This window comes from Neofelis nebulosa, chromosome 16 (genome assembly GCF_028018385.1).
Source record: "Neofelis nebulosa isolate mNeoNeb1 chromosome 16, mNeoNeb1.pri, whole genome shotgun sequence".
Taxonomy (NCBI): domain Eukaryota; kingdom Metazoa; phylum Chordata; class Mammalia; order Carnivora; family Felidae; genus Neofelis; species Neofelis nebulosa.
In genome coordinates, this window is record NC_080797.1 from 15,044,846 (window position 1) to 15,059,496 (window position 14,651).

At 57.5% G+C, this 14,651-nt stretch overlaps 1 protein-coding gene across 1 annotated transcript in view; it reads right to left on the reverse strand.

Annotated features, from left to right (window-relative positions):
* RPTOR (regulatory associated protein of MTOR complex 1) overlaps window positions 1–14,651 on the reverse strand; it is a 207,455-nt gene that overhangs the window by 95,840 nt on the left and 96,964 nt on the right. Inside the window, exons 7-9 of the mRNA XM_058704930.1 lie at window positions 13,349–13,449; window positions 12,646–12,790; window positions 4,312–4,387 (exon numbers count right to left, since the gene is read on the reverse strand). Of these exons, the coding sequence (XP_058560913.1) occupies window positions 4,312–4,387; window positions 12,646–12,790; window positions 13,349–13,449 (322 nt within the window). The remainder of the gene's footprint in view (window positions 1–4,311; window positions 4,388–12,645; window positions 12,791–13,348; window positions 13,450–14,651) is intronic.

The following is a 14,651-nucleotide window of genomic DNA, read 5'->3' on the forward strand; positions in this document are numbered from 1 at the left end:
ATATATATACAAAGAAAGGGAAAACAGAAAATTTTAGAAAGACACTATTCGCAGTCATGATGATGGATGGGAAGACGCAACGCTGTGGAGATACTGCCTGCCCTGTGTCCGTCTACAGATCCATGCGGTCCCTGTAAAAATTGCTTTCATAATCAAGGCTGCTCAGTACTGTGCAAGGACACAGTGGCCCAAAGGGCAGAGCTGAGAACCCAGGAGCAGCCCGTGCAGATGGTCGCCTGGTTCGATGTGAATAACACTGGGTAAGCTCAACCTCCATGTGTGGGAAAGCACATCGTGACCCCTATCTCACACCGTCCGTGCTAGTAAATCCCAGAGGGACTGCGAGTCTAAGGGTAAAAGTAAAATGATCAGGCTTTCAGAAGAAAAAGAACACCTTCTCAAGGGTGTTCATCTCAAAGTAAACATTTCTTAAACAGGATACCAAAGGTCTTTAAGCAAATGAGAAAAAAACTGATAAATTGGATGTTAAAAGAAGAAACTTCTGTTCTAGGAAAAAAAAACATAAAAAAAATGAAAATAAAGTCCACAGAGATAAAAAAAGAAAAAGATATTCACAATGGATTTGTATTCAGATTATATACACAACCACTACAAATCGATAGGAAACAGATAACATAAAAGAAAAACCAAAAGACTTGATCAGGCAACTTACAAAGGAGGATATTCAAATGGCAAATGAAAATACAAACTAATGCTCAACACTACGAACCATCAGAGAAACACAAGATAAAATCTCAGTGAAACACCTCTTCACACTGAACCACAATAGCCAAATAAAGGGAAAAGGGTAGAAAGTATCAAGCGTTTATGAGGATACAGGGCAACTGAAACTCTCGTAAGCTGTGTAGAGGTGCAAGTTGATTCGCTCACAGGAAAACCGCCTGGCAGCGTCTACTAAAACCGACCACACGTGTGCCTGGTAACCAGCAACTTCACTCCCAGTGTGTGCCCCCGACACAAACGCGCCAAAGCCACGTAAAAAATTAGCAGCACCCGCAAAACTTAAGGGGGCACCAGAAAATTCAGTAATTGAAATAAAAGAATATGTTAATGCGAGACTTAAAAAGAATAAATGTGAAAATCCATAACGAACGAAACATCAAAATTTCGAGTAAAGACAGGCTCGGCATCACTGATTTCTCCTTCCTGTCAGGCTCCGACGGCTCGGCCTGGCACTGGCCAGCACTATTCGTGGGGGGTGCTACCTGTAAACTCCAAATGCCTACCGGCCAGACGATGGGCACACGACCCTTGGAGCGTCCCCCATGGTGACAAGAGCCCCGACCGCGGGAGCAGATGTAACGTTGAGCGAAAGCAGGCACGACGGCGACGTGCTGTAGGACCCCGCTGATCCAAGCACACGAAACCAGGCGGGATGGTGGCTGCGCTCGGGAAAGCAGATGAAGGCGGCAGGAAGGGGCGTCTGGGGGGTTCTAACAGGTGGCCGCTCGATCTGGGTGCTGGTTACTGGAGTGTGTTCCTCTTATAAAAACTCCTCAAGCCGCACATTTGTGATGTGCAATTTTCTCTACGTACGTTCTGCTCCCGAAAAAGTGAAAACAAAATAAAAAACCTAGCAGGGGGTCTACGTCAGTTACCCCTCCCTATCACAATTGGGGGGAAATTATTCCCAGATGCAGAACGCTGATTCCAGCAGATTAGAAATGAAGCGCTGAGATCTTGCCTGGCAGTGGAGCGGAAGGGTAATCGTGCAGAAGCTGTGTTGTTTTACATAGGAGTAGAGAGTTCTGATCCCCTAAGGGTACAACGTAAAACCACACACGGTCTAGAAAGCCGGAACTGTAGGAGGTTTTCTAAACACGTGTTTGTGGCAATGGGCCCTCGTCTCCCTGGGCGAGCTGAGGCACTCGGGAGGGCCTCCAGCTGCAGTGGGGGGCTGGGCGGTCCCCACGGAGTTCCGTGACTGCACGAGCCCGGTCCCTGCCTCAGTGTGGGTCCAGCGGGAAGGGGCCACGCGCACTGCTGAGAGCCGAGCGCAGGCCCTGCCAGCTCTCCCTTCAGGGTGGAAAACAAGGTGGCTTGCGATTTAACTTGTGAGAGCGTTAAGAACAGGCGGACGGAGAGAGGGGTGGATGTGCTCAAGCAAGTGGCAAATGTTCACGGCAGGACGGTGGGCACACAGGTGCTCCCTGTACTACTCTTCCAACCTTGTGGAGGCTTGAACGTTTTCATACTAAAACGTGAAGGTTTTCAAGCACTAAAGAGGAAGAGATAGGAGATAAACAAGAGAGGAAGGCCTCTCAGCCCATCGCCCCCGCCACAGGGGCGTCAGACCATCTGAGGAATTACACCCCACAGAGACACGCGCCTGCACGGATCACACGCACCTACACAGATACGCACACACGTACACGCACGTGCACAGAGACGCACCTGCACCGATCACTTGCACACACACACGTGCACACGGACACACAACGCAGTGACACAGATGAGCACATATGTACACACACACGCACCGACATCCCCCCCACACATGTACATACGCACCCAGACGTGGACACCTCCCACACCCACCCTGCAGATACACTCAGCGCACACATGTACATTCGTGCACATGGGTACGTGAACACACACGTACACGGACACACACCCACAGATATGCAGACACGTACACACACACACACCCGTCCACACAGGTATGCACTTATGTGCACACATGTGCACACAAGCACACATGCATACACACACCCTACAGACGTACACACACGCACCACACCCCACGTGCACAAGCACACACCCCACACAGAAACATACACATATACACACATGTACAGACAGGTAACCACAGATATACACACATGTGCACACACGTATAGAGACGCACATACCCAGGTATGCACAGTGAACACATGTACACACACACTCTCATGTACATGGACACACGTCACATAGATAACACACCCACCCACGTATACAACAGACATAGACCCCACACAGATACGCACAAAGCACACGTGGACACACGTTGCACACAGACACGCACAAATGTACATGCACACACATCCCCACATGTATGTAGGCATACCCCAGATACATACACATGCACACACATGTACATGGATACATCCCCACACACACTTGCACAGACACACCAGAGAGACACACGTACATGTGCACACGTGTACATGGAGACCCACATACAGATACGTACAAACACACATGTAGATACACTCTACACACATACACATGTATACACATGTGCACACGTACCTCACACACACGCACACATACACACACACCCCATGTAGATAAACATACACGTACCCCACACGTGCACTCACACGCCCCTACAGATATGCACACACATACACGTACCCCCACGAGTACTCGTACTCCACACAGATACGCACACATATGTACACCCCCACCCCGAGCCACGTGTGCACATACACACACCCCCACGCTCAACCTGAGCACTCAGCCCGTGTGAACTCCTTCAGTCCTCCTGAGCCCCTTCAATGGATACCACCCCGATTCTCCTGTAAAACGAAGAGACCGAGGCCCAGGGGAGCGGGCTTGCCCACCGGAGTCTTGGGTTGGGCCAGAGACGACAGTGTGGGTACAGAAGGCTAGGGGCTCTGACCACCTGGCCCCACCCCCCGACTCACCCGGGTCTCAGGTGGCCTGGAGGCGCCCACTACCCCCTGCTGTCCGGCTCCTCCCAGACCCAAAAGTCTCCCCGTCCTGTGGGGGTCAGAGGGCACATACGTGCTCCCCACACCCTCCGCCTGTTCCTAGCCGTGCTCTAACTCGACGGGTGTGACCCCCCACCCCTTTCTCAGGGTTGTCCAGGGAGGGGCCGGGTCTTCTGCAGGTGTACTCAGGCTTGGTGCACGGTAAGCACTTGACAGACAGGTCCCGAATGAAGCCAAGGAGGCCGTGCAGCAGCGGGAGCGAGAAGGGCTGGTGGCGAGGGGCCGTGAGACCCTCCGTGTCAGGCCCCCGGGCGGCCTGGGGACCAGCCATCCCCTCAGGGCCGAACTTGACACCCTCCGAGGGTTCCAGTCAGGAGTCTCGGGAAACTAGAACCCATTCCAGGTAAAAGGTAGAGTGTGGAACACGGCTCGGGGAGCGCACGCTAAGGACAGCATTTTAAGAGAAGACATTTCTGGAGAGCTTGCCAGCTCAAAATCCTTAACCCCCGGCGGACGCGATGTTCCAAACTTTGCTGACTGCACGGTTTCCCAGGAGGGTGAACAAAGTCCAACAACCCAGCGCCCTGGGTGCCACCCCAGTGGACCACACGGACGCCCTTGTGGGACTCACCCGAAACGCCGTGCCTTCCTCAATGATGGTGGGCAGCTGAGAGAGGCAGATGTCGACGGCCAGGTCCCAGGCTTGCCTGCGGAGAGAGCAGAGGGGCGCCCACAGGGCCTTACTGACCGCTTCTCCGGGCGGGGCCGTGGCCACGGCCGGGCCACAGGAGAAGGAGGAAGGCATCTGGCTGCACGCTGAAGCCGTCTTGTTAACGTGGTATCTCTTTAAATTTAAATGAGAAAAGAGCTTGGGAGAGGTAAAGGGACGGTGTCACTTTCTGCCACAGCTTCTCCCCTGACTTGGTGCCACAGCCTGTCCACGGCCCTGAAGCAGCCGTGGCACCGTGGTTTCCGGACCGTGGCAGTGTCGCACGCAAACGCCCCACGGTGCTTCATCAGAAACAGCCAGCGTGGGGCCAGGAGGCGGCTCTGTCTAGGCCCCCCCGTCCTCAGCGGCCCCTCATCCCGCGCCGAATCAGGACTGGCCCCACACCGCCCGCTGCCTGGGCCTGTCCCCGAAGGAGCCACTCAGGATGAGGTGTCCCTGTCCTCGTTTGAGAGGACGGCAAGTCACTGACGTGTGACCCTGGCCACCGCCACCGGTTTCGCACAGCATCGGGACCTAGCTCAAAACACACACAAGACGGCCAGAGTGCGCCCGACGGCCTGGCGAGTGTGGCTCCGCCTCCCTGGCGTCAGTTTTCCCGTCGTGCCTGCTCGGAGGGTCCTCGGGAGACCCTGGGAGAGCAGGTGCCTTCGCAGGGGCGCCGAGGAGTGAGGGCCGCTCGTGGCATTCGGCGTTAGCTCTCAACTGACACAGACGATCACCTCACTTTCTCTATGGCCACAGATGGGAAGCGTGGATGCTGTGGACACAAGGTTCCTTCGTCCCTGCTCTCCCTTCCCTTTCTCGTGGAGACAAGGTGGGGGCCGGCATGCGGATCTGGTTTCCAGCACGGCCGCCCCTTCTCCCAGGACACTTCCTGAGAGGCAGGATTCCACCTGCCGTTTATTAGACTCATGGCCCCACATGATCGTGGGGAAGGGGGTACCGTTGTTCCACGTCCCCAGGGGGGACCAAATCAGGAACGAAAAATGTAAACAGCCAGAACACGGGAAGCACGTAAGACAAACAACAGCCTGGAGGCTCTCTGTCATTATTCAAACACACGAAATATATTCCAGTTTTCCCAGACCGGCCCCCGCCGAACAAGCACACCCTTCCCCCACCAATCTAATTAAGAGGCAATCAGCACATAATCAAAAGTGCCTCAAAGAACAAGCAATAAATAGTTCCCATATGCTCAGTAAGTGGCCAGGCTGCAGGCAGAACGGTTCTTCAGCGGCGTTGAGGGAGAGATTTACTCTTTGTTAGACAGAAACAAAGTCAATTACTGCAATTCCGTGCTATAAAAATTCCTTGAATTTAACCTAATAAAAACTTTGAACTTGAGGAGTTGCAAGCGTGTACCAGCTGGGGGCAGGTAAAGGTGTGGGTCTAGGGCGGCTTGAACCACGCTTTCGTGGAGCAGGCAACACGCCCTTCTCAGCCCCTCTCACCAAGATCACGAGGCAAGGACAGGCCTCCCGTGAAAACGCCGCCACGGCTGTCCTCGGTCCTGGCGGGGGTGTCCTGGATTATCAGCGGAACCAGGCCACGCTGGGACAGGCCACCCTGCGGTCTCGTGGCTGGCACCCACTGGGTCCCTCCAAAGAGTGAAAGCCTCACGGAGCTGCACCGGGGCCAGAGGGCGACAGTCCTTCTCAGAGTCCTTCTGAGAGCCACGTGGTCACTGGCTGGCCAGGCGGCTCCCGAGGGTCGGCCCCTCCCTCGGGGACCGGGTCCTCAAGCAGCCCCGGAATGTGCTTTCGTGTGTGCAGAGGGGCGGGCGGGGGGGGCGGGGTGGCGCTGTGGACATGACAGGGGGCCCTGGAGCAGGGGAGCCCCGGAGCTCCTGGGGGTGAGGCAGGGAGGCTGCTCGGGGCCGTGGACAGAGGGGCACGGCCGTCGGGGGGACAGAGGAAAGGGACTGGCCCGCGGCGTTGAAGAGGGTGGCACGTGTGCAGCTGCAGCAGGCCCGGTGACCCTCTCCAGGCCTCTGGCTGCTGGTGCTTGCAAGGGGAAAGGGTCGGCTCGGGGACCTGAGCTCCCACGAAAGCCCGGCAGCACGAGAGTGGCACTCTCTCCGGAGCATCTCACCGGTTGGCTGAAACCGGCTGCATTTTCTAGGCTAAGATCAAAATGAACTTGGCGTCTTAATTTGGATTCTCGCTCGGGGAGAGTGGGACTGTGAGTCCTGGGAAGTCTGAGGCCGTGGCGAGGGGCCAACCCGGGAGGTGTCTGCGTTCGCACTTCCCACAGCCCGCGAAGCGGCCACACCGCGGCGGGAGGGGGCGCCGCGACAGCCTGGCCAGCCGAGCGGATCCCCGCGGCGTGGGGCAGAGGCAGCTCGATGAGTCACTGCCCGGGAAAACGTGCCGTGCCGGCAGGAGCTCGGGTTTTCAGGAAACGGGCCTGCGATGGCAGACGCCCAGGGAGTGGGCCGGGAGGAGAGCCTTCCAAGAGCGCGCGGCCTCCATCTGTAGCGACCGCGCAGCGGGCGAGGCGCCCTCGACGGAGACGGAAAGCACAGGTTACTACGGCGGAGAGAGGCGAGGTTTCACGGCCTGCGGAAATCGAAAGTGAAGGAGAACGAGCCCCTGGCGGCTTCACATCAGAGATTAAACAGGAGCCGTGCCGAGCGCCCGTCGTCGTTAGCGCCCCTCCTGAAGCCAAGTGCAAGTGCAGACTTGTGTTTCGACCCCGGTTTCTGTTGGGCTTTGTTCCCTCCTTCCCCTGCTCAAAATTCAACCTCTCCATCACCACCCCAGCACTGTAGTAACTAGACGGCACATCATTTATTCCAGATGCTCTTTCTGAAGCCGCGGCTGGCTGTGTGCTCCCTGGGGATGCAGCAGCTCCGGTCTGTTTCCGAGCAGGGACGGAAAGAGCAAGGGGCGTTGTTCTAACGCGGCTCGTCACCGAACCAGCTCCGCCGCAAGCCCACGCCAGCACCGAGCACCCAGGCAACGCGGCAGAACTGAGCCCAGCGCAGCGCGACCATCTTGGCGTCCGGGCCTCACGTCCTCCCCACTCTGCGCCCGACACCACAGCCTGGTCCCTCACGGCTGCTCTCCCGCCTCCCGCACGGAGGGGGTGTGAGCGGCACGCCGGCCACCCGGGACCTGCCGCGTTCCCAGCCCCCCCCCCCCCCGCCCTCCCCCCCCCCCCCCCCCGGATGAGGCGCATGAGACACAGACACCGGCGAGAGCAGGAACGAGCTGGGCCCCCGGGGCTGGCCACTGCGGGGTGGCGGGAAGCCTGGGTCCCCGCGGCTCACGCTTAGGCCACATGGAGCGAGCAACAGACTCTCCTTCGTGAAGCCAGCAGACTCTGCATTACCAACTAACCTGTATTTCCACTGCTCCTTCTAACTACCCCCAGGGGAGGAGGCCTCCCACGGTAGCCGGGTCGGTCCGCCCGCAGGGGCCTGACCTGGCGTTTACACCCAGTGTTTCTGACCTCTGACTTAGAAACAACTCTGAACGATTTTATAAAGAAATAAAGACCCCCACCGTCTCCAGGTGGTCCCTTCCTCCCCAGATCTACAACATGGTAGCCGGGCCAACCCGGCCAGCCCTACAGCTGCAGCCCTGTGTCACTCTGGGAAGCACGGCTGTCCCTCTGCGAGCATCTCCTTAGAAACCACCTTAGCAAACGCGGGAGCCGGAGCCAAAGCCGGGGTGGGGCCCAGGAAAACGCAAGTGCAAATAAGCATTTCCCTAAAGCCCGGGAGAGAGTGGAAACCTACAAGCATCACCTTCACACTCTCTTCCCGCCTTGACACTATTTGTTTAGGTGTGCGGGACCAAGACGTTGTCACTGTGGACACTCCCCTAGGAAGCACAGACCGTCCGTGTGGGTCTTCTAGACGCCCCTGGGTGTGAACAGAAAGCAAGGCTCATCCAAGGCGGCCCCGCAGGCCAGCAGCAGCTGGAGGGAAGCCAGTCCACGCGAGGGGACTAGGACTTCGGTCACTTTTGACAAGGAACTTTGGGAACAGCATTTAAAAAACCATGATCACGGGGCACCTGGGTGGCTCAGTCAGTTAAGTGGCCAACTTCGGCTCAGGTCATGACCACATGGTTTTGTGAGTTCGAGCCCCATGTCGGGCTCTGTGCTGACAGTGTAGGGCCTGCTTGGAACTCTCACTCCCTCTCTCTCTGCCCCCTGCCCTGCTCACGCACATGCACGCGCTCTAACTAAATAAACTTAAAACACATTGTGGCCACTCCTAATTTGGGTGTGCGTGGGGGGTGTATTTACCACTAAACGAGTCCCCTTGAATCTTCTGTGTGCTCAGTGAACTCTCGCACTGGCCGGAAACGCCCGTGTCTCCATGTGCTGTGGTGGCCATTGCTGCTTGATTATGTTTCTACGAGCATTTTCTACTTGAAATCTAAAGGCTGCTTTCACACCCAAGTCCTGATCAAAGTAGGTTAATGGCATGATTTTCAACATTTAATGGGATTGACTAATGTTTACTCTTTGGCTACACCTCACGCCGGCACCGTCATTAGGAAAACCCTATCTGGAGGAAACGTGTGCTGTACGCATATGATTTCCTCCCTGGAAATCTCATCACCGCTGATTCCTGCAAGAGAACCCTGTAGATTTACTTGCATGGCCTTTCTCAGCATATAAAGATAGAAGGCCATGATATCAAGCCTTTCCAAAAAAGATCCCAATTGGAGAGGACCTTCGAGGCCAACGGTGAAGCAGGGTGGGCTCACGAAAGGAGAGCCCGGGCCACCACCGATGCCTCCTCACCTGCATGGCTACCAGGCTTCAGGGGCCCCGGGGGCACCAAGGTGCAGAACCCCCTGCTTCCGCTCCCCGGGGCACCCGTGGTCCCGGACTCATGCAGAGTCCCCAGCAGGCTGCATCTAGCCCCCTATTGGTTGGGTTTGGCCCTCAGAAAGTTTTTTTTAAATATACCGTATTGGTGGGGCTCCTGGGTGGCTCGGTCGGTTGAGCGTATGACTTCGGCTCAGGTCACGATCTCACAGCTCGTGAGTTCAAGCCCCGAGTCGGGCTCTGTGCTGACAGCTCAGAGCCTGGAGCCTGCTTCGGATTCTGTGTCCCCCTCTCTTTGCCCCTCCCCACTCTATCTCTCAGAAAGAAACGTTAAAAAAAAATACTATATTGGCTATCAACATTTTAAAATAAGAAAATTGGTGGGGCGCCTGGGTGGCGCAGTCGGTTAAGCGTCCGACTTCAGCCAGGTCACGATCTCGCGGTCCGTGAGTTCGAGCCCCGCGTCGGGCTCTGGGCTGACGGCTCGGAGCCTGGAGCCTGTTTCCGATTCTGTGTCTCCCTCTCTCTCTGTCCCTCCCCCGTTCATGCTCTGTCTCTCTCTGTCCCAAAAATAAATAAAAAATGTTGAAAAAAAAAAAAAATTAAAAAAAAAAAAAAAATTTTACCGTGGGCCCAAACTGCCCCCTGGAGCTGAGTGTCAACGATGCAGGCTTGCGCTCAACACCTGGCCCTCTGCTCCCTCGCCCCACACTGATCCCTCTTGGATGCTCCCACAGGACCGGCGGACATGGGGGCAGACAAGGTACCAAGAGACTCCTGCCAACTGAAGCCCTCCCTGGCTCACCACCTCTAAATTCTGCCCAAACGGAGAACGCGCTTTTGGGAGTTGGGCCATACGACACCCGCTGCACGTTTTCTGAAAAGCCGCCCTTTTACGGTCCACGACCCTGACAGTGGTCTCCTCCCGTAACAGCAGCTGGCACAGCACCGGGACCCCAGGCGGTCCGAACGCAGGCCCGGCCAGGCCAGCGTCTGTACGTGCTGGTGACGCGAGGGGCCCTCGCGCGAGGGCCTGGCGTGAAGCCGGGAAGGCCGGGCCCGTTTCTCTACCTGGCCCGTTTGGGTGGCTCACCCACAACCCCTACAACCTGTCCTGCCCCTACACATAGCTCTGGGCACGCCCCCGGACAGCTGTCCCTGCGCTGCGGCATCCTGGCCCGCCACGTTCACTCACGGACGAGCACGGGGCCTTGGAGCCCAGGTCCGGCTCCAGCACACGAGGCTGCCTCCCGCGGAGCCCCAGCCGCAGCGACTGGATCCCACGTACAGGGAGCAAGGGAGGGCAGCAGGCCGGACGGCGCTTCGCACGATGGGGGCCGCGAAGGCCGAGACCGGCCGAGACCCCACGTCCAGGGTACGTTCCAGCCGCAGAGGGGCCCTGACGTGCTCAGGGAGGCCAGGCCAGGGGAGGGGGACGGCCCGGGGGCACACATACGGCTGCTAGCCACTGTGCCTGCCTCGGATCCCGTGAGGCTCTCCCCGTGTCCCCCTGGGCCCCTGTGGACCTCTGTATGGTTCGTGCTTCTGGGACAAATGCAGACGTGCTTTACGAGATTCGGGGGTGCTGACCGTGCGGAAGAGAGGGCCACATTCCTAGCCTTCGGCGCTGGCAAGAAAGCCGTCCTTAACGGTGACGGCGGGATCACGCGGGGCTGCCGTCACGTCTGGGCTTTGGACCTTATCTTAAGCCGTTCTTACGAACTCAGAAGCGTTCCAGGAGGCCAATCCTGGGAAAGCAGCCCGGGAGGACAAGAGGAGGGGGGCCGTCTGCAGCTGCTTCCTTCCCCGGGTGCCCGGCTCTGGCCCGGCTTTGCCATCTCCTCCGCGCAGCCCGCGGCCCTCCCCCCATGCGGCTGAGCCAGCTCACGGGAGGCATTTCTACAGCCAGGGAGGCGCGCGTTCACCGGAAGATGCACTCGAGGAGCGTGCTGGGGTGTCGGGAGGACGCGGGCCGCCTCTCTCTGACAGGCGGTGCCCCGCGCCCCGCGGAGCCTGCTCGGCCAGCGGCGCCGGCGGCCCGGGAGGCCCTCCGCTCCGCGCAGCTGGTGTGACGCCCGTTCCCTGTGGCTTCACCAGTTTTCCTGCCACGACCAGCCGTGGCACTGACCTCATGCAGCGTTTCCACCGTTTTCTTCCCTTTTTTAGAATACGTGTTTTATAAAAACCTGGTTCGGGAGAAAAAGGACTTAAGACATCACTTTTCTTAGAGGAAAAGGCAGTTTTGAGGAGCCACTCTTCCAAAAATATCCACCTTCACTCTAATTATTCACTCTGAGCACCATAAAGGCCTTCAAACACCCTCCCAGTTGCAGCGTGGCGGGGCCACTCTGCACACGTGACCCGCCTGCCACGTGGGGACTGTGGTGGCCCCGCCGCCTGGGGTCCCCATGGCAACATTCTGCTTTACCCTGTAAACACCGGACGCGGGTATGGACACGCACAGAATCGTGTAGGAGCCAACACGGCACGTCCCCGTTTCCCTCACAGAGGAGAATCTTACTTCCTGATTTCCCGAGTGGATGAGGGCAGTACGTCTACGAACCCATCCCTGGCTCTCCACGTTTTTAGCACCACGGGAAAGTGGTCATGCACGTATTTAAAAAAATAAATCACTAGCTGGAATAAACCTGACTACGAAGATACACCTTGAGTGAATGGCTGTTTTTAAGTATCTGTATTAGAGTTTCTCCCATGGACAGACACCTTTGCTATCGCCCCGTTTTAGCACTGCCTCAAATTCCGCTTGTGTTACAGAAGCAAGGGGACGGGAAGAAACCAAACGCCATCAATGGGAGGCCCGAGTAGAAGACACGTCACACGAGTACCGTTGTTACTCCTGTTACTGGCAGCGTAAGTAGCAACCATCCGATTTGGGGGGAAACTATAAGCGAGAGTCATAGGAATCTCACTCGTGTGCAGTGTGAGCACGTACGTGTGTGCGCGACTGTGTATGTGTGTCTGGACACACACACGTGCGTGTGCTTGTGTGAAGTAACCATACAATTAATTGGTCACGGATCCAACAGCTTTAACCCGATGGAACAGTGTGGGACACACTTCCTAAGCCCAGCTGGCATTTTCTTTTCTCGATACCGGTCTCTGCGGAGTCAGAAGCCTGTGTGTGGGCCTGTCCTGCCCTGGGTGGCCGATCGTGAGGCCCCTGGAGCCGCTGGTCCCGCTCAGTCGTGACAGACAACCCAAGGCGCCTGCACCTCTGAACTCTGAAGGGGACCCACGTGTCCTATGCGCGGGGAGCTTTAGGCCGGACTTTGCCAGCTGTTAGCACCGCCTGGGTCTCTGAGCTTGGTGGCAAGTCTTGCTATTTTGTCTCACGTAATTCCATTAAACTTGTCCCACAGCAGAAATAGAAAGCAAGCCACTGAGAGAACGTCACACTGTCTGGCACTGTCGGCCGGGGACACTTACCACATCGCGTGCATGTAGGTGGGGGGCAGGCGTGGGCTGCTGACGGGAGTGCAGTTGTAGGACCTCATGATCCTTTCTGCCAGTAGAAAATTGCGAAACAGACTCGCCACCAACAGGTCCTGTCTGAAGAGTTTTTGGAAGAGATCTGGGGGCAGATAAAACATACAAAGCTACCTTTGGCGACTCACGTCCAGCATTTAAAGCCAAAGACACAGATTTACTTCTATCAGAATTTTTTACAAGCAAGCTGGGACTCATACGCACGTTTCCTTGGCAAAATGCACACACAGATATACTCACACAGATGCAAACACCAAACCCTAGAGAGTCAGTACAGAAAAAATGCAGACAAGTCTTATCAGAACACTTCTGGTTTTAAGAAATACGGGCCGTGCCAATTTCTATGAAGAAAGGTGGGCCCTGAGTCTGCCTAGAAGATAACACGGTAACGTCGGAGTGAGCGCTCACGTGGAGCTCGCTGTCTGCCACTGGTCTTGGTGCCTGATGCGCTGTGGCTCACGGAAACCCCCAGAGGCTCTCGCTGCCCCCGCCGCCCCCCCCGCTTTCCTCCCCGACAAGATCTCGCTGCTTCCGGCTCGCTTCCCTTATTCCGTGGGCCAGTGTCTCCCACCAGGCGGCTGCCCTCCCCGGCCCCACGCGGCCCGGCCCGGCCGCCTCCCTGCCCTGCCCCACGCCGCCTCACCCCGAGGCAGCACGTTCCAGGCGATGGTGTCCGTGATGGCTGTGAAGATCCAGTTCAGCTCTCCCAGAGGGGTCCTCCGGTCATTCAGCCGGCCGGGGATCCTAGGAGACACGGGGTGCTTTCATTAGTGACTACCCAGAGAGTCCTGGCTCCTGAAGAGGGGTGCGGGGAGGAGATGTGGGGAGAAGGGGGGAGACGCAACACCGCAGGCAGAGGTGGGGGAGGCCGGCCCCGCCCGTGACGTGGAGACCCGCTCACCCCGGCCTCCGTCTTCACTGTCCTCCCCTCCACGGCTACACAAAGCAGCCCCTTGGGGTCCCCCGATGCGTGGGCCGGACCCAGCGGCTACACACACCAGTCTCGTGGTTTCCATGGCTGATCTCCTGCCCCCACAGGGCAGCCCGGGCATCTGCTACAGGGGAGCCCGTGCCTCGTTCTTCCTTTCTGCACCTCCCTACGCCCCGGAGCCCCGTGGCTCCAGGCCGTGGAAGTGCACTTTCGACCCGAGAGCTGGGGGAGAAAGCCCGTCTTCTGAGGTCAGCTTCCCTTCCGTTCGCCCGTCACATATCTGAGCACCTGCTCTGGGGCCAGGTGCTGGCCTAGCACCCCACTGTCTGGGACCCGCAGACACGCCGCGGCTGAAGTGTGCAAGGAACGGGCACTTGAGGAAGTAGCGACCTTGAATGTCTTGCCACGGGTTCGCTCTTTTTGAACACACTCAGAGTTCTCCAAACTGCAAGGTGAGAGGGCACGTCCCCAAGAGGGCCCTCACCTCCGACACGTCTGACGCCAGCCGCAAGTTCCAAGGGTCCCCGAACCACTCAGTTTGGAGAACTCACCAGGAGGAGTCGCGCAAGTCAGTGAACGCTGTCACATTTGCGGTTCCGTTTATTAGAGAGAAATACAGAGACTCAAGTCAGTCGAGGGACGGCGGGGGCAGAGTCCAGGGAAAGTACCAAACGCGGGGCCTCCGTGTCGCCTCCTGGCATCCACATGTGACAACGTGCACAGAGCTCTGCCAACCGGGGGGCCCTGGGGCCTTGGTGTCCACCTGGGAGCACTGCTTGGCCAACCGCGGCCCATGAGCTTGACCTCAGCCTCCAGGTGGATGGACACCACACTCAAACCCCAGCCCAAATCACGTGGTTGCCCTCTGGGGACGGGGGGGGTGCCTCCCCCTCCCCGCCCCTGCTGAGAGGACTAGGTGTGGCTGGCACCCGCCCCAAGCAGTGATGCTCCTGTCTGAAATGGCACCGGCCCTCTCCTTGTGCAAGGCCTGGTTCTTCACCACACAAACAGCCAC